General features: G+C 48.0%; 3 protein-coding genes across 3 annotated transcripts; all 3 read right to left on the bottom strand.

The window, feature by feature from the left end:
- Nucleotides 1–4,892: 4,892 nt before the first annotated feature.
- Nucleotides 4,893–5,912, bottom strand: GPR160 (G protein-coupled receptor 160; the record flags this gene model as incomplete). The annotated part of the gene is made up of 1 exon (XM_080349785.1): nt 4,893–5,912. One exon carries the CDS (start codon nt 5,910–5,912, stop codon nt 4,893–4,895), a length of 1,020 nt encoding a protein of 339 aa, XP_080205911.1.
- A 13,948-nt stretch (nt 5,913–19,860) lies between these two features.
- Nucleotides 19,861–21,633, bottom strand: CPN2 (carboxypeptidase N subunit 2; the record flags this gene model as incomplete). The annotated part of the gene is made up of 1 exon (XM_080349729.1): nt 19,861–21,633. One exon carries the CDS (start codon nt 21,631–21,633, stop codon nt 19,861–19,863), a length of 1,773 nt encoding a protein of 590 aa, XP_080205855.1.
- Nucleotides 21,634–25,256: 3,623 nt separating this feature from the next.
- Nucleotides 25,257–26,975, bottom strand: LRRC15 (leucine rich repeat containing 15; the record flags this gene model as incomplete). The annotated part of the gene is made up of 1 exon (XM_080350034.1): nt 25,257–26,975. The coding sequence occupies one exon, from the start codon at nt 26,973–26,975 to the stop codon at nt 25,257–25,259; it is 1,719 nt and encodes a 572-aa protein (XP_080206160.1).
- Nucleotides 26,976–27,777: the final 802 nt, after the last annotated feature.

The following is a 27,777-nucleotide window of genomic DNA, read 5'->3' on the forward strand; positions in this document are numbered from 1 at the left end:
ATTAAGCACATGTGTAGAAGCTTGCAGGGTTATTACCAGTATTGCATAGAGATTTCCTGTTAGCATATATTTAGATATATTGTTGTCACTCACTAGTCAGACTTCTACTCATCAGTTGTTCTAGGCTGCAGATAATGACTCTGCAAAAGAATCAATATAGGATATTTTTTTTTAAACATTCACCAAAATTAGTTCATTAGAGATGGAAACTGACATTTCAATATATTTTGTTTTAAATATACTCTTTCTGTTGAATACTGAGTAGAACAGGTATGAACAGAGCTATAAATGCATAATGTCAATGTAAGGTGTTAATAGTTGCTCATAGTGAATTAATTTTTAAGTCACTCTTATACAGTGAGCTATAGTTTCAGACAGGAAATATTGTGAGGACAAAGAAATTTAAATTCATTTAATGCTTAATGCATTTAAGCTAAGCCTAAATTAAGTTAATTTTAAAAGAATTTGCCTTTAGTCATGAGAATTTATTTAGAACCTGTCAGTTCTATGTAGTTACATCCACTGGATCGCTTTGCATATAGTGACATTTAAGAAAAGAGATGGTAATTGTGATACAGAGAAGTGCCTGATGTGTAGATGCTATATCTACTTTCTTTTTTGAAAAGCTGTCTTTAGTGTAGTCTAAGAGCTGGTGGACAGCCTGTGCCCTGCGATCAGAGCCCTGGACATAGATTGAGTACAAAACCAGGTAGCACATGAATCTGGCTGGTTTGCTTTTACCATCTTCATCACTTCAGAGGGGCTCTATCACATGCCATTTTCTTCTCCATATAGATGTATATATGTTTTTGCCTTGCTGGATGTCAGCTGTGGTGGCTGGAGCATTTTGTGTCCTACTTGTCCCCTGGGTCTCATGGTTGCAACTCCACATATATTCCAGCCTCCATCCTAAACTGCTGTGTAGGTTTGCGTAACCCCTCCATTAAAGCTTACACACAGTTGCTCATTCACTTGAGGGGTGTGTGTATTTTTGGTGATCTCTTACAGCTAAGTGGAAGGAAAAAACCAAAATTCAGAGATGAGAATATGCTTATAACTGAAGGTATATAGGAAGGTATGTAGGAAGCTTTTGTAGCTGTTGATGTAATTTTTTCGAAGCACAGTTCTAGGAGTCAGTGTTATGAACAGTTTTCAAGTTAACAAATTTTAAACTTACAGCATGTATTAGCTTCCTGCTGGATTGTCCAAAATTACTGTGTACAGTAAGGATCTGAAGATACTTTTTTTCTATCTAGGAAGAATTATAATTTGTGCACAATTGTACATTCATAGAATAGTGATCATAAGTATCTTTTAAGTGCAATACATAACACTTGAGCATTTTAATTGTGCGTAAAAAGCACTGTATTGTTATGTAGAGCTGTTGAAAGGTTTATAGGTACTAAAGTTCATGGGTACTAAATCAGGGTATCCTTGCTGATGATGGGATTAGGCGAGAAGCACAAATATCATTGATTCATGAGGCATATCTGTTTTTTGAGGACTTATGATCTCCTCCACTACCTGGGCAGTGTATTGGCAGCCAGGATGTTGCCATCCTGTGGCAGCTTTTTGTAAAGTCGACATTTGAAAGAACAAGAAGATATTCTGTGCACCCAACTCCCTTTTTAAGCAGTTTCTGTGTTACTGTGTTAGCAAACCAGTACAGATGAGGAAAAATTTGTGTAAAAAATGAAGAGGTTTATTAACAAGTGCCAAATACTTCTGTTTAGAGTTGAAAACACATAGAATATCTCTTTTAAATTAATGTTGATTTTTAAGGGATTCTTTATTTGAGGAGAGTACAGAGGTTCCTCATAAAGGGTTAACACTTTAGCTGCTGTTACCATTAATATAAAATAATCCTGTAAAACAGACTGTGAATTATTTGAATGGTATAAAGCCATTAGTTGCCGGCACAGCACGAAGTGATGTCCAGAGTAGACACAGCAGCAGTTGTCTGTAGTTCTTATTATTTCAGATATTAGCACCTTCCTAGCATAGCTTCTCTCCTCTTTCTGTCCAGCAGTGAAGCTGTAATCCTGTTCTGCAGAGTAATAGATTACAGTTACATGGCTGGACTTGAGGCTCAGTGGTAGGGCTTCCCAGAAGCACCAGAGAAAAGAAATTGCACAAAGAGAGGAAAAGAGATCGTCTGTGAGGAGGGTGATAGGATAAAGATCACTTCACAACTGGTAGCTCCCTCCATAAAAAGTCAGGGATAAAAGCAGGCTTACAAAAAGAGCTACTATTCATGTATTATATCTTAAAATAGTTACTTAGCAGCAGGCTTAGACACCACAATGGGTGCTACATGAAGACCTGTAGTGCCACTGTTACCTACTCGGTGGGTGTAGCAACAGCCTAAAGGCTGATGAAGTTTGACACTTTTCCCCAAAGAATATGGAAGAATTAATTTGATAGTAATACAGTGATATAACATCAGTACCTTAATATTTGCTTTGGCTGTGTGTTGTGGCATCCCTGTAAAAAAATTAAAAGTTTAAAAACTTCAAATGGCTTTAGAAGCACTGCAGCAGCTATGGGAATTCTGTCACGTCGGGATAGATGGGGTTGTGTAAACTTTAATTATGGGTTGAGCTGAACCGCACTGATAAATAAAAGACAGCAGCAGCCTTACCCAACTTCTTGCCGTTCCAGTTCTGTGTATGTTAACAAATCAGAACAGAAGCATCTGAAATGTAATTGAAAATAACTTTGCCTTCATCTGGTGTTAAATGGATTTTAAAAGAGGAATTTTCCCTTGCCTGCCGAGTCTGTAGGAATTAGTTATTTCATGATCTTCTGAAATGCCTGGTGCATTGCTATATTTGAGATATTTGCTGGTTTTTAAATGGAATTTGGTTTTGTAAATATTTTGTCAACCTCATTTCAGTGGGGGTCCAGTTTATATAAAACCCGAAGAAATGCTGTGTCAAAAAATGTGTTTAGACATAGTTTATCCTATAGCATCTCAAGTGCTAAATAACAGCAATTACAATTTGAGAGAGGAGGGAGCAATTGCTTAAGGTTGTTTTTTCAAGTTTTGTATGTGCTTTCCTACTTCTAACATGGAAATAGAATTTCCTCAAATAAATTTTCCATTATAAAGGATGAAATAATTTGTGGTGCCAAACACTTCAAACTCTGTTGCTAAGCTTTGCCTCCTCTTATTGCACTAGTTTTAAAATTCAGTTATTATTTACTTCCCTTTTGACAGCCTTTAAAAAATATTTTCCCCAAACCATTTTCTATGGTTTAAAAATGCTCCTGTCCTTTTGATTACATCACTGAAACCTCAAATGAATTTACCATAGACTGTGGCTGAAAAAAGCACTATGTGGGGTGAAGTTATAAATCAGAGTGATAATTGGACTTTGATATATTGCCAAAATGTAAGAATATATGACTGAGGTATGATTGTGTATTCTATGGAGCGATATACTGGAATATTCTTTTATAAGCTATTTTAGCCCATGTAGTGTTAAATTCTGCAATTACATCTATGTCTATAATTGATATATAATGTAAATTATAACCCCGAAATTAAATTTTACAGTTGAAGAGCACACAGTGAACTGTGTAAAAATATGATCTTGACTTTGTGAATCATTTTTTTAAAAAAGCACTTTCCTATTACCAACTAGCATGTGAATGAATTTTAGATTCTCTCATTTGTTATGATCTGTAGAAGTGACATTTCTTTAATCTGTCTGTTAATGGATAAATTCATCATACAACTGCTGAAACAAAGCACCTTATACTATGCTGCTTAAATTTGCTTGTTATTGCACCTTTTGTTATCTGCAGATTTTTCTTAAGGAGTATTCTTGTGCGACATCATTGTTCCCTGTGGGTCTGAGTGAATGATTAACAAACCTACAGCATCATTTACTTACATAGTTTCTATTTCAATACAACATTGTATTGTGAGGTCAGTGCTTCAGAAATAAATGCTACTTCCATTTGTCTGTTTAGTTGTTTATAATTTATTTCTCTTCTACAAGACCTTCATAAAACTGTAAAAATTTGAAAATTAAGTGGTTTTGCTAGAAGCCTAATTCTTCCCCTACTGAAGTAGTCTCACTTCAAATTTAACTATTTTAATTTTAAAGTAATTTTGGCTCCAAAATAAATTTTAATTTAAACCATTCTTTAACCTGGGGCATGTGTATAGCAACTAACCTTATTGCTCTGACTGTAATGATTTAATTTTTAGTATGTACATATATGCATTAGGGAAGCAGTAGCAAAGGATGAAATATCAACACCTTTTCTATAGTTGTGGAAGTTACATATCTTGCCTTATTTTTGTACTACGTAAACAAAGTACATTTCTGTAGGAGTTCTATCTTTATATTAACTAAATTTATTTCTGATTAAACAGACAGCAACCATTAACTTAAATCAAACTGACAAAAGGTTACACTTTAACAAGAAAATATCATGTAAAAAGATGACAGGAGCTGTTTGAACCTTTGACAGTAGGCTAAGGGGTACATAACAGATAAAAGGGCTCCAGCTTTTAAGAAAACTTCATTGCCTTTAATACTATAAAACCTGAGATAATTCCATTTAAAGTGAGTGTAAAATTCTAGTAATGAACATAAGGTTTAACTGAAAACTTGTTTTTTGGAAGTGGTGGTCTTTTCTTAAACCCGTACTTTGTAGTTCAGTTCTCTGAACTGGCAGGTGCGTATTTCCCGCTGGCACCCAGCACAGCAGTGTGCATTGTCCCACACTCTAGTGCAATATGCATTACAATAGTGGTGGACGTTGGACTTTTTTCCACGAGCTTCCTTGTATTATCTGTAAGAACACAGTCACAGAACGTCAGAGTACGCGCTTCTCTTGTGGGGCACTGATGTGCAGTCGTTTCAGTCAGCAGCTCATTAACAGATTACAATTACTGTGCCTGGTTTATCAGCTGGCTCTGTGTTTTCATTGTTAAATGGCATAAAGCAGAATTTCCAGCTGACAAATGGATCTGTAGACCACATCTCGTCTGTCAATTCAACATCGTGACATCGACACCAGTACGCTACTGCAATGAGAAAGCTGTTGATGAAGTACAGCCAGGGGACATTCATCTCCATGTAGGCTGGAATCCGAGCACCAAGAAACAAAACAATAAATTGAAGAAGAACAAAAGGTGCCCAAGTGCCAAGAAAACAAATGAGGAGTCTGGTCAGGAGCTGCCACTTGAAGCAAGTGCCGTTGTTGTTGGACACATAGGAGAACATCAGAACAGGCTGACTGGCAAAGGAAGCCACCCTGACAGACAGCAGCATGGTTAGAACATCCTTCCGACAAGCCAGGAGAGCCATGCCTATGAGAAGCACCATGGCACACGAGACCGAGTAGCTCTGCACACTGGCATACAGAGGACACTGATACGGAGAAAAACGGTTCTGAATTTCTAGTTCTTCATAGACAGCGGGAACTTTCAGAATGAAAAAAAGCCCTGATATCCATATAACAACCACAGCAAATACATAAAGTAATCTTTGACCTCTTTTAGGAAATTGAGAGGTTTGGGCTATAGTCATGTAATAATCCAGACCAGCCAGAAGATACACTGGGTAATGTAAAATGCCGTAGGTCAGAGAAATTATCTGAGTGAACAGGCAAATGTGGTACTTTGTAAATCGCAGGCCCCAGAGTGCAAAGTCCTCAAAGTGGAAAATAAAAGATATACTCATCAACAGTGTGAAATCAAGAAGTGCCAGTGAAACACAGAAGTATCCCATAAAACTAACTTTCACATTTTTTTGCTTAACTTGCAACGTGAAGAAATCAAGGAACACTTTTCCAAACATAATCAGGAGCAACATGCAGTTGATTTCAAGAGGCTGGTTGACCTGGGTGTAGCGGTACTGACCAGAACAGTTTTCACAGAGTACGGCAGCCATCTTCCAAGAGGAAGAACTAGCAAAGTATATATCACATGGCACAGTACTTCATATCTGAAAAGACAAAAAAAAGCCTTGTAAAAATTTATTTCTGGGGTACTTCTACCAATCAGTTAATTATCCGTTAAAGCAACTACCAAATTTATGTCTGAATTTTCCAGGTTCCTTTATTAAGGGTAAATAGCTTCACTAACACATCATTAAATTGTCAAGAAGCACCTAAATTTTATCTTCTTCAAATTACATTCTCCTGAGTGTTGAAAGGTCAAGATAGACCTAAAGTTACCTTTCTAGCTACTTTCCTCAGGAAAAGTTTAGGAAATAAGTTTGACTGTGTTCCTTTCCTTTACAAATCACGCAGGTCTTCCTGTCTGTCTGGTCAGAGGGATGGATGTTTCAGAGCCCTTACATATTTTGAAGAAATTAGATAACCACATAGGATAAAAATCATGCAAGAAACCAGAGTATGGCTTAACAGTTCTTCATGCTCATAAGATCTATATGGAACTGAGCCTGCAGAAATATTGTGAAAGCAGAAAAAGCATCAACCCAACTCGTCCTTTTTAGGCACTACAATCCTGGAAGCCTGAAGCAATCCAAAGCACGCAAGCTTCATTAGTTGACTGAGCATTTTTTTTTTGTCCTTTAGCAATGTGAGTACTGCAGTGATAGACACCTCAGAACAGCTGGTTTTCCCCTTGGACTTGTGTGAGTTTCCTTTTGATAACTCTGTGTGTTAATTCCTAAGGAAAATGCACACAGGACAGCTTCGTGTATGCCACCAAGATGTTATTAGACAAAGCTCTACGTGCTTATCTCTTTCCTAAAGAAGAAGGATGGTGTCAGCATTCTCAGCAACAGCAGCAAAGAGTTGAGAAGCCAAGGCAGCTGTAAGAAGGAATGGCCTCTTAGGATCCCTGTTAACAGTAATTAATTTGTATTTAAATATGCACCTACATTTTATTACTAGCTCACCAGAGTTAATGAACATTTGAGCTAGTGTCTCCTGAAACATAGAATAACTATTGGAAGTACTTGACAGTGAAACTTGATGTGTCCGCTGAAATCAGTTACAAGCCTGCTCGGGCGTGCTGCTTCACTCTCCATCTGCACGAGTACATTTCATCCTCTAAAAGCAAACACATTTTACAGCGCAACTTAAAATATCCTTCCGTCTTCACGTAACAGATGCTGCACCTGTGTATGCAGAAAGGAGGAAACCTGCACGCAAGACACATGTAAGCGATGACCCAAATCCTTTTGTATTGTTATAATGTCAAATCACCTGCGCACAGGTGAGGCCTTTCGTGCCGGGCAGGGCTGCTGAGGCACCCCCGGGGCTGCGCTGCCGTCCCGCCGGCCGGGCTCCCCCGCACCGCCGCCTGCAGCCCCCGGCTGGCGGCGCCTCCAGCTCGCTGGTCCCTGACGGGGCTCCCCGGGCACCCCCCGGCCCTCCCCGCCGGGATCCTGTTCGCCGCAGGGCCCCAGCGGCCGAGGGCAGCTCTAAGGGGACGCCCGTGCTGGGAGCGGCTCCCGCGGTGGGTTCCCGCCCGGGCCGGCCCCTCCTCGCCCGGGAACTCACCTGCTGCGGCCGCCGCCCCTCCGCGCTCCCTCTCGGCGTGTGCTGCGGGACCTTCCCCGGCCTCCCGCGCCGCCGCCGCCACCTCAGGCGGCCGCCATCTCCGCCCCTCCCCATGGCACGGGGACCCGGGCGGGGTGGGGACGGGAAGGGCTCGGCTCGCCGGGTGCGGCCGGTCCTGCCCTGCCCCGCACCGAGCGCAGCGCAGCCGGCCCGGTCGCTCGGCGCCCGCTGAGGAGCGGCCGCCCGTTTCCCGCCGCCTCCGGAGCGCCTCAGAGCGCAGCCCCGGCCGGGCGGTGAGGGGCTGGTGTTGACGGGACGAAAACGCCCTGAGGAAAAGGGTTAAATGTGTTGTGTTTAATCCCTTCCCACACACACTGGCAGGGGGAAGTGAGTCGGCTCCGGGGGCGGGAGGTGAACGCCTGTGGTTACCTGACCGGAGCGGCTCTCCTGGGGACACTGGAATGGTTCGATACGCGATGATCAACATTTTCTGTTCTAAAAATGTGACGTGTGTGGGAAAATCACAAGGGCAGCAGAGCGGTGCCGGGGCACCGAGGGCACCCACGGGTGCGGGTGAGAGCCCGGCCCGCACCGCGGGGATCAGGCACCTCAGCGCTTGTTTTCTTGGCAAAAAGACTTTTTACAAGCGGCTCTCTCAGCTCTGTTTTGCTCAGTCTTAAAAGAGAGACGTTAGGGAATACCCATGATTTGTTTTAAGATGGTGAATTGAAGGAGGTTATACTGAAAGTACATCTAAAACCTTCCAGAGCCCAGTCCTGACACTTCTCTGCCTCCACGGGACCCTCGTTGGGTGAGCAGGAGCTGCTCGTGTGAGTCTCTGGGTGATCTGGGAAAGGTGTCTGACGTCCTGCCTCTCTCAGGTATGAGGTACTGGTGGGAATAAATGACATCTTTTAGATACTTTCTGCAGACTGGATCGCCTGAGAAATTTAGGCAGAACATCTGATTTCTGGGACCTAAGGAGGGGAGCGAAACCTTTGGGAGCTTTTTGGATTTGTTGACTGTTAGTCAATTTAACCTGTCTTTTGTTGGCCCTATACTTCTGTTGTTGATCATAGACCAGCTACATTTTTAGCATGTCTGGTATCCACCAGGAGGGAAACTTCATTGTCTTTCTTGCAGGGTAGATTGCAAATCCATGTTTGATCTATCTGTGTGTACAAAAGTATCAAGTGGCTGGTGGCTCTTCTGAAAGCAACTAACTCTCTGGAATTAACTTAACTTCAGATGTAAGTAGAGCTTTTTTTCTTTTCCTTCACAGTTCATCTCAAGGATTAAATAACTTCAGGGGGAAAAAAAAAAAAGGGTGTTTGGTTTTGTGGTTTGGTTTTGTTGCTTTTTTTGGTTGGTTGGTTTTGGGTTGGGTTGGGTTTTTGTTGGTTTGTTGTTGGTTGGTTGGTTTGCTTTGGGTTTTTTTGTGGAAAACCAAGATGATCCATATTGTATTGTGAAAAAAATGTGACAGCTTAAAGTAATCTCAAGCAGTGTTCACATTGGTGATATTTACTTATCCAAACAGTACTTACTAGGACTGTTGCAGAAATTTCAATATCACAATAAAATGTTTACACCTGAGACAGGTATTTTACATTCTGAACACCCAGTACACAGCATGTGTCAGCATGGTCCCACTCACAAGTATCTGAATGGTGATGCCCTCAATAGTAGCCAGTTTTCTTCTTCTTCTAATCTAAAGTAGAGCAGCTAAAGTGCTTCTCCCAGTGGCAGCTAATGAATTGTTTGGATGGTGTCTTTCTGATGATGTTGTTTGTTTCTGATCATGCCTGTCTTTATATACTGGCCTATGTAGGGAGATACTTGGATGATGGAAATGAGCAACCAGGAGGGGACAGGGACAGTTTAGACATTTTTTTTTCTGCTGATAAAAATCCTATGAAGTGTATGAGCTCCAGGGTATGCAGCGCAGTGTGTCAGCTCCACGGCCTGCAGGAGCACTGTGCTGCCCATTACAGCCTGAGTTAATGCTGGGACTACTTCTTGGCTTCCCTTTCTCTCTACCAGGGCCCTCTGTGGTGCTTATTGGAAAGTTTGCTTATTACTCACTGATTACTCTCAAGTGATTATTTTCTGCTCTTCAGTATTACATCTCATCTTCCTGTTTTTCAGAGAAATGATAGTGCAAGATGGGTTGCCCTGGAAATCAAACAAAGTGCTTGGCATTGGCAGGTCCTTCTCACTGTGTCAGAGCTGCTTACACCAAGTATCAAATCAGGTCAGGCTCCTCTTTAGCAGCGGCTCCGGTTTGCAGCTTTGCAGGAAAATTTGCAGGTACTTGACAAATACCGTGCTCTGTGAATAATGATTTCAGCCCATCCTGCTTGATTAAAGAGGCTGCATTTATGTTCATGTGCAGTAATAGAAAGGCTTAAGAAATTAATTTATAGTTGCATGCAGGCAGCTGGGTGTGAAAATAAGACAGGAGATTGCCTTCTCCAGGAGCAGGGTACGTGAATGATACATCTAATCTCTTGCAAAAGCTGTTTATGTGTTCCTCAGATGACCGTGTTGTGGTTCTATGTCCCCTGTAGTCACAAGATATTTGCATAGACACTTGCTTCCTTCCTTCTTCAAGACTGTTTCCTGCTGCTAGTTGCTTGTATTTGGGGTTCTGTTGTTGAACTTGACTGTAAGAGCAGGAATTTAGGACAAAGGGGAAAGGAACAAGGAAAAAACCAAACCAAACTAACTTGATCAGTTCCTGAAAGAAACAGAGTGACTGAACAAAATTAGTGTCCTCACAGAACAGAGATCGGTCCCTACCCTCTCCTCCCTTGGGTGATGGAGCTCAGCACTGCAGCTCCACAGTTCACTGCGGCTTCTGAAGTCACCTAGAAAGACTAGTGAGGAACTGCACAGCTTCTGTTTGCTGTTTCTGCTTCATCCGCAGTGCTGCCTGATTTAGGGCCAGGAGATTTCCTTCAGACAGGGGTAGGCGTAGATGATAAATACAACTTTTTTACCATTATGCGAAGGAGTATAAGGTATGCTTCCTATGTAGTTAGCTGCAAATCTTTACTTTTCCCCAGTTCTTGCTGTTTGGGACGTGCCGTGCCTCAGAAGCTAGTTGCCATCTGCCCTTTTAGCCAATTGAGCAGGAGGAATAAATTTAAACCTCATCTTTTGTATTTCAAGAAGTCTTCTGTTGATATCTTGGACACCTCAAGTCATGTATGAGCAAGACAGGGCAATCAGATGCATATTTATGCATTTTGATGTCGTGTGCGGACAGCTATACAGTGTGAGCTCCTGGAAAACATGTTATGAAAAATCAATACCCTGAGCAGCAAGGAGCTGGGTTGTGATGAACAGACATTCCATGAGCAGAGCTGGCAGCTGACTGCAGGGCGAGCAGAACGTCGTCCCTGAAACGTATTTGTAGGTGGAGATGAGTGCCAATCTGATACAGCCTTTCCTCAATCCTTTTATTTCTCACAGATGTGCCTTTAATGGGGTGTTGCCAAGCTGAGAACATTTAATGCCCTATTACATTTTATGCCCTGTCAGCACAGGATTAGCAAATGGAGTTTTGCAATGGCTGCTGAGGAAGCGGTGGTGGAGTTGCTGTTCCTGAAAGGCTGGGTGTCTCAGAAAGACAGTATGGTGTTCATGAAGATTTTAAATTTTTAATAATATTTAACTAATAAAATATTTAACTAACTTTATTTTTTTTTAAAGAAGAAAATATTTGACTAGTGTCCCATTTTCAAAAGGTTTTTATTTATTTTTCAGGTATCTTTTAAAAGAACAGACAATGTGCATTTGGATGTTGATTTCAGTCATTCAAGGTGCTCATCTTAAAAGTAAGAGGTTTCTTCTTGGCAAATTCTTGTTGAGAAGAAACTGTAAAAATTTCCATAATAATTTTAATTTGAAGGCATCGTGTTATAGAATTCTAACTCTGCGTATTCAGTGAAAATCTAGTAAATGCAGGACATAGATGATGAATTTTCAGGAGTGTTTCCTTGATTTGTGTAATGGCAGAATGCTTTCATTGTACAAGGTGTGACCTTTCCCGGTGCTCATGATGACACTGCAGTCTTTTTATTTTTTTCTTGTCTTTGAAACAAATAATTTTTCAGGGAACTAGAAGAAAGATGGGAACCACAAGGCTCTGAAAACTACATTACATGAACCAGTAATTTATAAAACCCCATTTATGGCTTACAGGTCACTAAAATCTAAAATGTTAAGCCAACATGGAGTGCAAGGTGTGATTTGACTCCTGTGTTGCTCACAAAAAACCAAAACCTGAGATAGTAATTTTCTACAACCTTTTAGTATATTACTACCTCCTGGTAGACTTCTATTTTAAACAAATTCTGTAGTGACACTTTTATTTAAAGGAAGGTAAAAGAAGGGAAATGTAATTTTATTTGCACCCTCAATCTGAAGAATTAAAAACTCCATATTCTGATTCCCACCCAACAACCTTTCTTAATTATTAGTTGAAGGCTTATATGTCAGAAAGAGAAAATAAGAATTTACTGTTAGGGCTGGTGGGAGTCACTCAGTCCCTGTTCTATAGGACTCTTCCCTGCATTTCATTTATTGACTAGTAAAGGTAAACTGCAACAGTGTCTCGTGAGCACCTGCATCCTTCACTGCATCCAGGCTACAGAGTGCTTTCAGGGATCATAAGCGTGACCTTTTTTGTGTTTGGTTTCTGTTTTACATTATGAGGATTAATGGTGGTTACCACCTGTAGAGAATACTTTGATCAGTATCAAAAGCATGATCAGTGTTTACTGAGTGCTGTTAGCTCTCTCTTTAACTTGCACTGGAACTGTTTGCATAGTGCTGTTACTAACTCTAAACTAATTCCTCTCTCAAAAGTCTTTTATCATAAAATAATTATTTTTCTGAGTGATTATTATTTTCACGTAAAGAAAATACACAGGGTGAAATGAATGCATGCTGTGTCAGCCAGTAATGGACGTTTGTGGACACAATCAGGAAATGTGCCTTTTGTTTCCCTGCACCTGTTGCTGTATGACAAATAAAATAGTCCAATGTTTTATTAAATAAAATGAGAAGCCTTAATGAAATTGTACCAGCCATTACCAGGAAGTCTATTGAAAACATCCAGCAGCTGCTCAGTCTCAGTTCATTTATACTGATCGGATTGTTTTCTCCTTAGACTCCAAGTGAGAAAGCTGCAGTGCCGTGTCAGTGTACAGCAGAGCCTTGGACCATTTCATACCACTCTTCTCGAACTCTTTTCGAATAATTTGATCAGAATCAGTAGCAAATCATGCTCAACAGATAAGTACCTGTGACCTATTGTTAGAAATCAGTGTCCTGGGTCTTCAAGTGTTTTGCAAACACCAGCTGATATCCCCTTGCGGCACAGTGGTAAAGCATGTAAGGATCTACGGCATTACTTTGATTTGATAGAGGGGGATTGATGAGAGAGGTTAAGAATCAAATCAGTCAACCCTTCTTATTCAACAAAACCCCTAAGTAGCCTGAGGAATCCTTTGGAGTGAGCTGGGGATCAACTTTATTTAATATTGTTATATATCACCACTCTTTCTCTAAAGAATTGATCTCTCTGTCTCTTCTGTATTTAAAAGTCAATACAACTATCACATAGCTGTGCTGGCAAGTTGGCAGAGACTCTTTTCATAGACTAGACTAGTTACTAGCAAGAGTTGCCTAATTTAAAAGAAAAGGTAACCCCAGCAGTAATCTCCATGCTAAAAACTGTACAGTAGATCTTACATTAAACCTGCTAAGAAGTTTTATCCTAACCATAGCTGCTTTGGGTGTTGGAAGATGGTTGATAAAGACTTTCTTGTTAAAATAGTATAATGAAAGAATTTTGTTCAAACTTGCATGATTCAAACATTTCTAGGTTTGGTTTTAAAGATGTTTGAGAAAGTTAGATGAAATGTCAGCCAAGCAGTAAGTGATACAGCCCTCCCTTCCCGCAGCAGCCAGGAAATGGGCAGAAGGTGCGGTGTGAGGACGCACAGTCCCTCAGCATCTCCTGCTGCGGCGTTTCTTTCTGTGAGCAGAAACATTCCCGCCAGAGTCTGCCTTCTGTTCCATTTTTGCAATGTTACAAATTTGTGGATCTAATCTGAATTTATCCCAGTGTAACTGCATGAAGAATTTAGACTCAAATGTAAGGGAGCAAGGCACATACAAGCTTTCTAGAACTTAAAGGAATAGTATGTAGAGACTCTATATGTATAGGACCTTTCTATCTGAAGTTAATGTGCTGCAGTGTGACTCATGCAGTTGGTGAATGGCTTTGACATCTGCAGTTTGGCCTGGCATGAATAAAGTCAAGCCAGGGATCCACTAGCTCTTAAAATCAGTGACTGCTCCACTGTGCTTTATTTCACAACTGGTCTTTTTGAGCCCATCCTACTGATGTTTTCAGCCACCTTGAGATGTCCCTTCTCATTTCAAGAACTAACCTGAGAAGTAGTGAAAGAGGGAAGTCATTTGGATGTTAAAATGACTTCACTCTCCCTTAAGACGTAAGTTAAAGCCGGAACATCTTTCATGGGATGTTTAGGGGGTGGTCTTCTGTCCTCACAGTGGCATCTCAATATCCTGATACTGAACTCTTCATAGTGATCTTTTTTTTCTTTTCCAGGTGGTATTTAGGTGTATTTTGTTCTGTAAATTGCTTAGGTTTGTGGCTGGGGTATTTAAACTGTGGCATGGGGTTAGCAAGGGGTAAGCAGCTCAGCAACTGCAGGAGGGAAGAAAAGTGCATGGCACAACTGCAAGGTGGACGAAAAGGATTTATTTTGTAAACTCAGCTCACTTGGGATGAACCTGCCTACAGATTCAAGAGGGATTCTGACTTTTCCTCTTTCTTTGAGTCTGCTTTTCATCCTTTGTATTTGTGTGTGTACAGGGCGCTGAAGGAGTCAATGAATCCCATGTCTGCTGTGAGGTTTGGCAGGAACCAGAAGTGATCCCTTCCTCCAGTAATGAGCCAGATGATAAACAAAAGGATACAGCAAGCTGTATTAAAAAAAAAGGGATTTTTTTTTTTTAATGGTAAACATCCACATTGTACAACTATGGTTTAACAGATATCCACTGCTACCACCCACCCAAAGCTGGGGACAGGGGTGACCTAGGGGCAAAATCTCTCATTCTGCAGCAGCATAATGGAGTAGTTTGTTCTCACCACATCTCCCCCACCCCGTTAACCATATATCTTATCTATGGTTTAGCTCTGCTAAAGAAATACAAGCCAAAAAAAGCTTTAAAATCCTGGTTACACCATTCTTACTACTGAATCTGTACATATATACACTTATTGGTTTTATTTTCTTGGTTGGTTTTGTTTGTTTGTTTGTTTGTTGTTTTCTTTTAATGGAAGCTGTAGACAAATCTCCACGATGCATTAAACACAGGTGACACAAGCTTGTGCTTTCATTCTGTGGCCCAACTCTGACACCCAGTGGGCAGGAGGGAAACAGTCTATGTACAGGGACTCGGTCTGGCTATAGCCAGCAAACAACGTCCTGGAAAGTGAGAGTCACAAACCTCAGACCATGTTTATCAGGTAGCCTGTGTTTTCATCCTGTTAGCGATCGCTGATGGTCACTGCCACCCAGTGCCCAGCTGCCAGACTGGACAGGTCAAACAGCCTTGGTACAACTCATCTGCCCAGCTGGGCTGACCCAGAGGGATTATCTAGATGACACAAACAAGTATCAAGACATATAAGGATTAAAAAAGAAAAAAAAGTTTTATATGTGCTGAATGTTAACTATTTGCAATAATCAGCGGGGGGAAAAAAAATCACCATAAAACAGTAAAACCAAGCATAACAAAGCTGATATTCAGTTTTGAGGCCTGGGATTCAAGAGCAAGATACAAATGTAAAGCAGGTCAAGAAAACATCTGAAACATGAAACAAGAACATGCTCCATACCGTATTCAGTAGGTATTTACTCTTCTGCAAAGCTACACTGACACACAGGCACCAACAGTCTCCCAAAATTCCTTGTTTCACTTGTACATCCTGCAGACTGATTGAAAATAACTGAGGAGTAGAACAAATGTCCTAAAATTAAAAGAAGGGGAGTTAAAGCCAAATCCTGCGTGATAGTTTAAGGAGATGTGTCAGGGCATGGGAGGACTCCAGAAACCTCTCACAAAATCATGCAATTTTTACCCCTGGACTATTTGCTTTTCAGATGCAGCCTAAGCAAGCAATAACAAATTACTGCCTTGTGACTGTTTTTGCAGGTACTTTATGTGATGTAAATCTAGTTCCCACATGGATTTTAGTAAATAAATATCACCACCAGATGCTACCTTAGCAGAGGCACCAATAAGTGAAAGACAACATAATTCATCAGCTCCTTGCCAGACATACGATCAGCTGTGACAGACAGAACTGATGCCATTCACATGGCACTGAACATCCCAAGTTACAAAAAAATCTCCAAATTAGCATATGTATGGGGATATAGCGAAAGATTTGGCAAGGAGATTAGTTAAATGTAAATACGCTCAAGTGACTTGCACCTGTCTGTAGAAAAAGCACATACATCACACTAATTGTTTTACTGACCTTGTGTGCTTGATGAGTAGAACCTCTGTGTTAGATAACACAGGCCTGTGAGAAACTCTGGGCACCTTATCACTGTGTCTGAGATTCCTGCTTTGTTGTGAGAAAGAGTGGGAGGCTGTGCCTGCCTGAGGCCATGAAATACAGGTGAGCTCAGCAGGGCGGTGATCTTCCAACAGGGCTGAACTGACCAGCATCTGCATTCCTGCTGGTGTCACCTGTGCCTGGAGCTCAGGTTTGGCTTTGGAGATCTCCCAGTAGAGAGGTAACTAAAATAAAACGTGCTCTTTGCAATGCATTCATGGCCTCTGGCTCTTCTTGCAACGTGCCTGCATATGTGGACGCAGCATAGGAGAAAACCTTTTCCTAGGGCAAATAAAAAGAGATTACTTGGTAGCAAAACAGCTGATTTCAAACACAAGGTCCTGAACATTTAAACAGATCTCAAAGGCGGTTTTTAAAATGGTTCTTTTCTCACCTGTAAACACTGCAAGAGATGGAAAGTAATTGATCAGCCCTCAGTAGTAATCGAGGTGTAAGGTGCAAAAGCAGAAAGCTGCACACTGGGCCGCCCTAAAGTTATTTGTTTGCAGATTCTACCTGATAACCAATAGCTCTGTCACTGCTCTACAGCCACCCCAGATGCACGGCAGAAAAACAATACCGCTCAGGACAACTTATTTTTTTTCTCCATTACATGTTTATAGCCTTTTTTTTTCCCCTCCACACAAAGGCACAACCATGAATACTTCACTTTAAATAAGTGAAACTTTTTAGCTCTTGCATGGCTTGCTCTGAAACCCAGCTGTAAGTTTAAGAGCAATGCAAGTCATATGACAAGTTATAACCTTTAAAAAAAAAGGTTATTATTTCTTTCTTGTTGTCAAAGAAATCAACTGAAAAAAAGCAGTACCCTTCTGAAAAACTCTAAAAGCCAGTTATTTGTTTTCAAGACAGTTATGCAATATATCTAAAAGTTTGGGAATGACATAATGCTGGTTTTAAACTTGATATAGACACTATTTGCACAATGAAACACATTTAGAACAAAATATCTGGACTTCAACTACTGACATGAAATTCAAAAGTTCTATATCAGGATTTAAATCAAACCTACAAACAAGCACCCAGACTTAAAAACTAGAACACAGGTATTGTTGACACTGACATACATTGGTTTTTATCACTTCTGTATTTCTAAACAATAAAAACACCCAGAAGCAGTCCTTCATTGACAACTACCATTTACTTACCTTAAAGTTCAGTTCTGCTAAAATCACAGTCTTATCTAACTTAAAACTCACCTTAGGCCTCAACCAAGATATCTGGCCTCTGAATGGGGCAGGTGGGGTACAATAATAAAAAAATACAGAGGTATTGCTGGCTGGGAATATGGCGTCTGTGTAAAGGTCTCTTTTCACCATTATGGGCTTTTCCTCTCCCAGCATCTTCAGCACAATCTGCAGTAGCTCTGCCTGCTACTTCCATGACTTTATATTGCCAAGCACCAACCTAGAACAGAAAGTTCCCGAGCACGGGCAGGATTCTGCATCAGGAATTCCATGGAAGAAACGGTTAATTCTCCTGCTCGGAGCTGGAGGAGGAGGGAGGTGCAATGGCCACCTGAACAGCTCTGAGCGGCTGAAGGAAACAAAACCAAACTCTGTTGTCGGGAAGATTCTAACAGAGAGACTGTCAGAGAAATTGTTGATCTTCACAAGGTGATCTCCTGGCAAAAATCACATTTTCAGATATTTTATCACTAAATAGTTGTCCAGCGACCAGAGGTCCTGTAGTGCTGAGCCAACGTTCAGACTCCAGTCCTGCAGGAACTCATCCTCAGTTTTGTGTTTCTGCTGCTGCTGCTGAAGAAGAAGAAGAAGAAGAAAGAAGAAGAAAGAAGAAGAAGAAGGAAGAAGAAGAAGGAATAATAATAATAATAATAATAATACCTGGCTGTTGCTTTTCCTGCTGGTTCCTCAGTTCTTTACAGACATATTGTTGCTACTCTTATTGCTGCTGGGCCAGCTACATCGTGTGAGCTGAATGCATGGAGATGTAAACAAGCTCTTTAGCAGCCAAGTGGAGAAACCTGTGATCTTACAAGCAGGAAGCCAAACTGCTGGTGATCACCAGGTACTCAGGAGGCTCACCAGGGCAGGCCGCTGGGAGCAGACCCCAAACACCACCTGGAAGTGGCTCTGTGTCATAATGCTCTACAGAGACTTGGGGCTCTAGGGTTTGGGTGGTTTTTTGTTTGTTTGGTTGGTTGGTTTGGGTTTTGTTCATTCTGCTTGGTCTTGTTTGTTTGTTTTGTTTTTCCAGTTAACTGACATAGCCATATATTTAAAACCAAAACCAAACCAAACCCAAACCAAACCTCAACAAACAAACCCAAACAAAACAAAACCCAAACCAGTCTTTTTTGCTGTCACTTATTCAGATAATTCAGGCATGGTTGAGGTTGGTAGGACAAATGGTCACTATCAAACTGTGTCATGACTAATTACTCTTATCTTCCATATTTAGATGAGAAGCCTGTTGTAAATATGCCAACCTTTTTGCAACATGTTTTAGAGCACTGAACATTGGTTCTGTTTAATGAATGGAGAAACCCTAAAACACTCTGAGAACAAAGTAAGTGTAAGATAGATAAACATTTAAAAAAAAAACCCACGATAAACATATTTTTCAACCATATTTTTAAAAGGACAGCAAACACAAGAAAACGTTTTTTATATAAATCCAGTGGCTAAAAATATTCCTAGCTGCAGATACTCTTTCTGATCAGCTTACGTACCTAAAAAAATACCAGAAGAATGCAATGCAATGCAATGCAATGCAATGCAATGCAATGCAATGCAATGCAATGCTCGTGTCCCTGCGGCCGCAAGATGGTGCGGCGACACCGCACGGCAGCCCCGGGGCCGCTGGAGAACTGCTCGGGCGGGGGGGGCGGCGACCTGCGCCTGGTACACACACGTACATATGCAACTAAGCAGTGTGCACGCATACACACACATACACACACATAGAGACACACAGACACACACACGCGTAGGCAACCAAGCACGTGTGCGCGCACACACACTCTCGCTCACTTGGGGAAGCACCCACCTTACCTGCCTTAACCGCGATGGGCAGCTCTGCTGGGACTTCGCGATCTCTCCGGGGCACGGCACAGGGTGCCATGGTGGGGCTGAGGGCCAACTAGAGCCCACCCTGCAGCCACATCCCTGGCTGGGCAGGACTTACCCACGTCTCCCCTGGACACCCCAGACCATACCCATGCCCCGGGGGGCGGTGCGAGGCTGCGTCTGAGTGGGTGTCTGCGCTGGCGAGGGGAGCGGGGCGGGCAGCGGGGCTGGAGCGGGCAGCAGGCAGCGATGAGCGCACCAGAGGCAGACACCTACCGACCACCTGCCCACCACCAGGCACCTGCAGCCAGGCCACACCACACACAGCCCCAGCCCAGTGCCTATTGGACCTTAGGGACCCTCACCCCTTCCAAAAGATACACAGGCAGAGGCAGTGGAAAGAGTGTTTCTCCACCACAGGAACTGTTTGCACAGAACTAATATATACATTTTAATGATATTTGAAATACACAGGAAATACAAAGCTGGGAGAATAAATACCTCAAGGCCAGCTCTTGCGGATTGCTCGGTGAGGGCTGCTGACCACAGCAGGGGGAGCAGAACAAGATGAGGTGCTGGTTCCCAGCCTGGTTTGGAGGTAGCCAAAGCAACATCAAAGCAGGAGCATCTGCCCCAGCCCTAGGGCGCAGTGGGGAGTTCTGGCAGTGTGGCCTCATCCCTGGTCCTTGCCATGACGAGGACACTGATCTCCAGCGTGCCACAGCGGGAGCGCAGCACCCAGGCACCCTGGTATGCTGGCCCGGGCCCCTCTGCCTGCCCAGGAGGAAGAGGAGGAGGGAGGTGAAGGCTGAGCCGCTGGCAGCTGGTGGCATTGCAAGCCATACTCACAGTGCCCTCGGGGTTGCTGTAGGTGCACTGCTCCGGAGCATCCTCCCCCAGCACCCCCTCCCAGCCCTCCTCTTTGGGGACACTGGGTGCTCTGGGGCACTCCAGCTGTCCTTGGGAGACCTCCAGCAGGGACCGTCCCTGGAGGGCAGCGGGGCTGGTGCAGGAGGCTTGTGCATGGGTGAGGGGTTCAGCAAAGCCCTGCAGCCAGCCCAGGAGATAGGCCAGGTGGCAGTCGCAGGCCCAGGGGTTGTCAGCCAGCCCCACGCGTGCCAGGTCCTCGTTGGCATCAAAGAGCCCTGGGGGCAGGCGGGCCAGGCGGTTGTGGTCCAGCGCCAGGGCGGTGAGGAGGGGCAGCCCAGCCAGCAGGTCGGCTGGCAGGCTAGAGAGGTTGTTGTGGCTCAGCTGCAGCACCATCAGCCCCGACAGCCCCTGGAAGACCCTGTTGGGGAGGTGGGCCATAGCGTTGTGTGAGAGCACCAGGGTCTGCAGCACCGAGAGGTTGGCGAAGAGCCCCTGGGGCAGCCTCTCCAGCTGGTTGCGGGCCAGGGAGAGCTGGAGGAGGCGAGGGGTGCCAGCAAAGAGGGTGGCAGGCAGGGCAGCTAGGTGGTTGCCCTCCAGGCTGAGGACAGTGAGGTTGGGGAGCCCAGCAAAGATGGCAGGGGCCAGGCTGGCCAGGGCATTGTGCTGCAGCTGCAGCCGCTGCAGCGCTCTCAGCCCCGCAAAGGTGTCAGCCGGCAGCTCCTGCAGATGGTTACCGTCCAAGTGGAGCTCGACCAGCTGGCCCAGCGCCCCAAAAGCGCCAGGGGGCACCTGTGCCAGCAGGTTGTCGCTGAGCTTGAGGAGGCGGAGGGCAGTGAGGGGGGCCAGCAGCCCCGCTGGCAGCTCAGCCAGGACATTCTGTGAGAGGTCCAGGGTCTGGAGACGGCAGAGCGGGTGGAAGATGCTGGGGGGCAGCACCTCGATCTTGTTCCTTGCCAAGCACAGGTCCTGCAGACGGTATGTGGCAGCGAAGAGCCCCGGCTGCAGGGAGCGGATGGCATTGTTGCCCAGGGAGAGCTTGCTGAGGCTGGGCAGCCCCACCAGCACTCCCGGGCTGACTGCCGGCAGGTAGTTACCCGACACCTCTAGCTCAACGAGGTTCGGCAGCCCCAAGAAGGCGCCGGCCTCCAGCTCCTGGATGTCATTGTTGAGGAAGACCAGCTTGGTGAGGGTGGTGCTGGGGCCCAGGTCGCCGCTGTGGATGCTGCTCAGGGCTGTCTCCACGAAGAAGAGGTGGGTGGCGTTCCCTGGCAGACCTGCTGGGATGTCCCGCATCCTCTCCTCGGAGCAGAAGACTTTGGAGGTGTCGTAGCACTGGCAGGCAGGGGGGCAGGACAGGGACAGCCCTCCTGCCAGCAGAGACCCCAGCCCCAGCAGCACACAGACCACCAGCCTGCACTGGAGAAGGAGCCAAGCCTCATACCCTGCCTTGAGAGAGCAGAAGTCTGGACCCGCAAGCAGGTGCTGCCGGGGAAGCAGCTTCTGCTGCCAGAAATGCAGCAAGAGCAACCCGCTGGGACACATAGGCAGCTGCCCTGGCTGTGGGGCACCCCCTCCAGCCCTGGTCCCTGACACCACCCCAGCGCTCCCCTTGCAGGAGCACTGCCCTCCTAAATCTCTCCCCACCTGCCTCATGCTGTGCATCAGGGCTCTTCCCTGCACCCCAGCCCTGCTCCAGCCCATTCTGTGACAACCAGAGCAGTGCCACCCTTGCCAATCATCCCCACGTCCTCCAGAGCGGTGGCCAAGGTGGGAGCTGTGGGGTCCTGTTGGGGTCTTGGGGGAACCCATGGCCTCTTGAGACATCTCTGTGGGCTCAGAGCTGGACTGTGGGCAGGGAAGCACATGAAACACCAGGGTCTGCCACACACACCAGGCAGTGCGGACAACACTGCAGGGCTGCTCTGCGCCCAGTGACAAAAGGAGCGAGCTCCACTGGTTGTATTTCTATTATAATTGCCCATCAAATACTTCTTTCCCTGTGGGTGGCCAGAGCAGCATTAAACCTGCCTGAGGGATCTTCGCCTGGACCAAATGCCTCTTCCTGCACACGGGAGACACTTTTTGAGACAGTTGAGACAGTGACCTCCAGACCTCCACCAGTCCCACCCTACTCAGGACAAATGCTGGTGCTGGCAGGTGATGGAGGGTGCTGCCCACCCCACAGCAATGCCCACCTGCAGACATCCCACGCAAGTGGGGCTACCCTGGACTTATGCCAGTGCTCAAAGCAGCGTTGGGCTTGGCTGTTCCTTCCCACCACCTCACTTGTTTTCACACAGAGCCAACAGCAGCTCCCACCCATCCCAGGCCACCCCAGATTACCTGAGCGGTGTGGCTGTCACTTACCGAGCATGGCATCATGGAGACCACCACCGAGCCTACGGGAGGTTTGCAGGGACCCTGCTCGCTGAGACGGGACAGTGTTTTCTGGAGCGGATGGGAAGGGACAGGCCGTTCCCGCTGGGGCGAAGCTGCCCTCACTGCTTATCGGCAACAACAACCCGTGTCCTTGGAGCGCTTCAAAAAATAACCCAGCCTCAGAGGAACTGGAGGTGAGGCCAGAGGAAGCCATCAGTGAACACCCTGGCAGGGAAGCGGGGTGCCAGCTGCAGACGTCCACTGGCCCTGTGACAGTGGCAGGGGCTGCTGTCACAGTGGCACTGGTCCCAAACTGAGATCAGAATGTTTGCTTCCAAGAGCTCCCCAAGAGCCTCCCTGGACTATATTAAATCTGTGTGGGGAGCAGGGCTAGCAAACATCGCGTGCACAAGAGGAAACCAGGTGCAGCCTAGCAAGGCAAGGCAGGGCAATACTACGGCGGGGGAAACCACCCTGGGACCATCATGCTGAGATGCACCAGGTGCTTTTCAGTGCAGGACGTGCACCCAGCCAATGGTGGGATGGCCAGAGGGACCTGTGGGCCAGCTGGACTCCCTGGGAGCTTGCAGCCTGCCCGGGAGAACAGCACACACCACGTTAAGGACTTCCCTGCAAGGGCCGGTGTTGGAACAGGCTGGGGTAGCAGTGGCCATGGAGACACCCCCGGGGAAGAGGAGAGACACTTACGTGCATTCAGCTGGACCAGCAGAGCAAACCGTGACACATGAAGAAACTCGGCTGACACAAGCCAGTGGCAGCCAGCTCCGAAAAGAGCCACACGAGCTCCCCACCACCCCGGGGTGGCACTGGGTAAACCCTCGGGTCCTGCCCCAGGGAGGAGGACCGCACAGGAGGCCGCTGGCAGCTCTGGCAAGAAGCTGGCTGAGGCTTCAGCTCACTCAGCAGAAGCCATCATGCTGCTGTTGGATAGTCAAGTCCTTCTAAGTCCCTCACCCCAGGCTGGTGCCCAGGCCAGTATGGGCTGTGCAACCACAGCCTGCTAAGCCCGTCTCAGCCCCACCAGCCTGTACAGGCTTTTCCTCAACATGAAAACACCTCTTAGCAGAGGAAATCAAGCGCAGTTCCCATCCCTGCTGGGTCATTCCCTGGCTGTGCACGGCGAATGAGCAAACAAACAGCTCTTGGCGCTGGGGGTGGACAACTGTGCTTTAATAGAGAGGTCACAGAGCAGCACCAAACAGCCCTGCGGCACGGTCCCGCATCTCCCGACATCATGCAGGTGCCAGCCTGGAGGAGCATCCCATCACGTGCAGGAGCATGGGGCTGCGTGTGCCAACACTGGCTCACAGGGTGCCCTGAGCAGCCAGCACCATGGGGTGCACACCAGGTGTGACCCCTGTCCCGTGGCAGCAATCCCCAGGCAGCCTGGGACCACACGCTGGGGTGAGCTGGACTCTTCCACAGCTGGAGAACGCACGGTGGCCACTGGAGAACGGGGCGTGCTGGGGGACAGTGTGTCCACTGCCTGCGATTTGCAGAGCAGCCAGAGCTTGCTGCCCCCCTCCAGCACGCACCACCACCAGCCTGAGGGCTGCGACAGGCAGCAGGCCTGGGCACACACAGGGGGACACTCGGGGTGGGAAGAGTGAGAGGAGAGGATGCAGCTTTGCCAGGTGTAGCAGGGCCAGGCTGCTCACTGCCTGGCGGGGTATGCACAAGGGGGTCGGGGCAGCGAGGACCAGGGGTGGGGGGCAGCAGGGGCAGTTCCATGGGGCAGCAGTCCTGGGGGACCGCAGCCCTAGTATACTCAGCACCGAAGCCGCTCCCATCCCTCGCAGGGGAAAAGGCATTTGCAACGTGCCCCCAGGGAAGCAGCAGCCAGCACAGCCAGGCAGCGAGTCCAGCTGTGTGCATTCTTCGTACCCATCACCTACCTCTCTAATCTGCCTCCAGCAGGGTTGTTGCAAGCCAGGACACTACAGGCAGGGGCACAGTCACGGAGGGTCAGCACCAGCATGAGGTGGGGGCTCAGGGGAGCTGCTGCTGCACCCATACACCAGCTCACGGCTCCGTGGGTGGGAGATGCACAAGGGCAGGGGGAGCAGGAGGCTGCTGGGGGCAGGGGAAGGTGCTGGCTGTGCGCTGGCCGTCCCGCCTGCAGGCAGGGAGGGCAGCTTGGACACAGCCGGGTCACTCGGGGTGTGCCAGCCCAGCCCTGTGAGGATCCCTGTCTGGACACAGGAGAGCTACAAAGCAGCACAAGGACATGCAGCCCTGCTGAGGGCAAAGGTGCTTGGTGCATGATGCACATGTCTGCCTGCCCGGGCAGGGACAGAGGCTGCAGACGTGGGGACGGGAGTGCGGGGGCAGGGGGCAAATTGGGAAGAGGAGCCAGGGGAGAGCAGCAGGCAGTGCAAGGGGAGGCAGTGCTGGAGAGGACAGTGCAAGGGGAAGGAGAGGGAAGACTTGTTGTTTGGAGTAAGCACCATCATGACCAGGCTGTGTCTCCCTGCTTGAGGGGTCCCCTCTCAGCACCCCACACCCTGGGTGCCACCCCCAGGCTGGGAATGGGCGTGGAGGCTGTGCTGGAGGCAGGAGGGGCTGGGGACAGAGAGCAGCTGGGGGGACACCCTGCTGCAGAGCAGGGACAGGGCAAAGCAGAGCAGGACAGGAGGACAGGACGGGGTGATGCTGGTCTGTCCCAATCAGCAAGGGCAGCTGATGCAGAGCTACTGTTTTGTCCTTCAGCCCTGTGGGGAGGGAACACCCTGCCGGCACCGCTCCCCCCAGGGTCTGCCAGGCACTCAGGCTTCGTTGGGTGCCTTCATCCTCATGAGCACAACGTGGCTCTTCCTCCTACAGCCATAGACCACCAGTGCCACGAGAGTAGCGAGCAGGGCCATGCACACCAGCACGATGACCGCCACCACCACCCCACTCTGCGTGCGCGTCAGCCCCCACCAGCCCCTCTCCTCCTCTTCCTCCTCCTCTCGAGGGGAAACCGGCAGCCCCACAGGAGGCTCCGTCCATGTGCCCTCTGGCAATGCCGCCTCCGAGGGGTGAGTGAGGAGTGGGGTGCTGAGATGGGGGGAGGCAGAGGGGGACTGAGGGATGAGGAGTTGGTCTCGCGGTAGCCTGGCAATGGGGATGTCCCGCAGGGCAGGGGGCTGGGCACACAGGGGGGGTGTCTCGCCCACCTTATGGGGGTTGTTCTCCAGCCAGCGCCATAGGGGCAGGATGCCCTCATCACAGCGCCAGGAGTTGTTGTGCAGCTTCACCTCCCGCAGGGTGGCCAGCGGGGTGAAGATGCCAGCAGGCAGGTATTCCAGGGCGTTGGAGTGCAGCTGCAAGTGCCGCAGCATCGGGGTGGCCCCAAAGAGACCCCGTGGCAGCGCCTGCAGCTGGCTGTGGTGCAGAGAGATGTTCTGCAGCTTGGGAAGCCCCTCCAGGGCCCGGGCATCCAGGCGGCGCAAGGCGTTGGAGTGCAGCGACAGCTCCAGCAGCTCCCCCAGGCCCTGGAAAGCCCCTGGCGCCAGTGAGCGCAGCCGGTTCTTGCTGAGGACCAGGAGCTGCAGCTGGGTGAGGTTGCTGAAGACAGCTGTGGGGAGGGTGGAGAGCTCATTCTCGTAGAGCCACAGCTCGCGCAGGTCAGGCATGGGCCCAAAGGCACCGGGGGAGATGTCCCGCAGGCGGTTGACGTGCAGGGTGATCTTGGTGAGGGCGCGCAGGGGCAGGAAGATGCCGCTCGGCAGGGTGGCGAGGAGGTTGTTGGACAGGTAGAGCTTCTGCAGGTTCCCGTTGTGCAGGAAGAGCTCCGGGGACAATGTCTCCAGCTGGTTCTGGTGCAGCCCCAGCTCCTGCAGCTCCGGCAGCCCATCAAAGGCACCCACTGGGATCTGCCGGAGCTGGTTCTCATAGAGCCGCAGCACCTGCAGCCGCGCCAGCCGCTCGAAGGCCCGGGGCGGCAAGCGGTCGATGTTGTTCCTGGCCAGGTTGAGCTTGGTGAGGCTGGTGAGCTGGTCAAACAGACCTTCCTTCAGCTGCTGCAGGTTGTTTCCGTGGAGCTGCAGCTCCCTGAGGTTGCTCAGGTGGGCGAAGTGGGAAGGCTCAACCTGGAGGATCTGGTTGCTGGAGAGAAGCAGCGACTCCAGCTTGTCCAGGGGCTGGAAGACCTGCACGGGAAGCTCCTGCAGCTTGTTGCTCGCCAGGCTGAGGTAGCGCAAGTCAGGCAGGTACTGGAAAGCCCCAGGGCTGATGCGCGACAGGTTGTTCTTCTCAATGCGCAGCCCGATCAGCAGGGAGGCGTTGCCAAAGGATGCGTCACCCAGCTCAGTGATGCGTGTGTTGATGATCTGGAGGGTCATGGCGTTTGCAGGGATGGGGCTGGGGACCATGGTGATGCCGGCACCGGAGCACTCCACCTGGGCAGTGCGGACACACTGGCACTGCTCCGGGCACTGGCCACCGGCCAGCTGGATGCCCACCAGTAGCAGCAGCCACCGCCACCAGCCTCCCTGCTCCATGGGCCTGCAGAAAAAACAGAGGGAGAGGCTCAGCCACTGTGATTTCACAGCCCCCCAGGGCCACTGCTGGGCTGGATGCTGCTGTGTCCCTGGAGAAGCCCCCGAGGCTGCAGCCGCTCTCCTGCCCCAGCGAGGCAGAGCGGGGGACAGGCAGGGCCGGGCACAGCCCAGGCAGCAGCGCAGAGCGGGATGGAGCCAGGGCGCCTGGCTGCCATACCACAGCAATTAGTGGCATCGCTGGCGTCCCCCTCGCTCGGCTCCTGTAGCGGCCAGGAGCACAGCTTCCCATTTTACAGCGAGCATGGCGAGCTGCTACCAGCAGCACTGGCCTCCTGGCACCACCAAACAGCCAAGAGCTTCACCAGAGCTGGCCCACAGCACCCACAGATGAGTGAGTCCCAGGGATGCTCATTGGGGGTAGGAAAAAAGGTGGTCCCCACCCCAGCACCCTCCTGGCTCTGCCTGGCAGCAAGCGGCTCTGAGCTCCTGTCGCTGAGCCAAGAGCAGTCGGTGCTGGTAGTGCTGCCCAGGTGTGTTTGAGATAAACCCTGCAGCAGCCGGGGTCAGTGGGACCCTCTGCCAGCTCTCCAGCCCAAGCTGGGTAGGGGGGTAGCCCTGTCCACACCCCATCCCTTGCAGTAGGTCTCAGCCCTGGCCGATTTTGGCGGTGAGAGCGGGGTGTCTGGTGTGGGCACCTGTGTGCAGGCTGGTCCCAGGGTAGTGCCTGGAGCCCAGGGGATCTCTAGAGCCTGCGGGGAGTGAGGGCTTTACAGGACAGTCCTCCATCACTCCACATGCACAG

Source organism: Nesoenas mayeri (assembly GCF_963082525.1).
Source record: "Nesoenas mayeri genome assembly, chromosome: 9".
Taxonomy (NCBI): Eukaryota; Metazoa; Chordata; class Aves; order Columbiformes; family Columbidae; genus Nesoenas; species Nesoenas mayeri.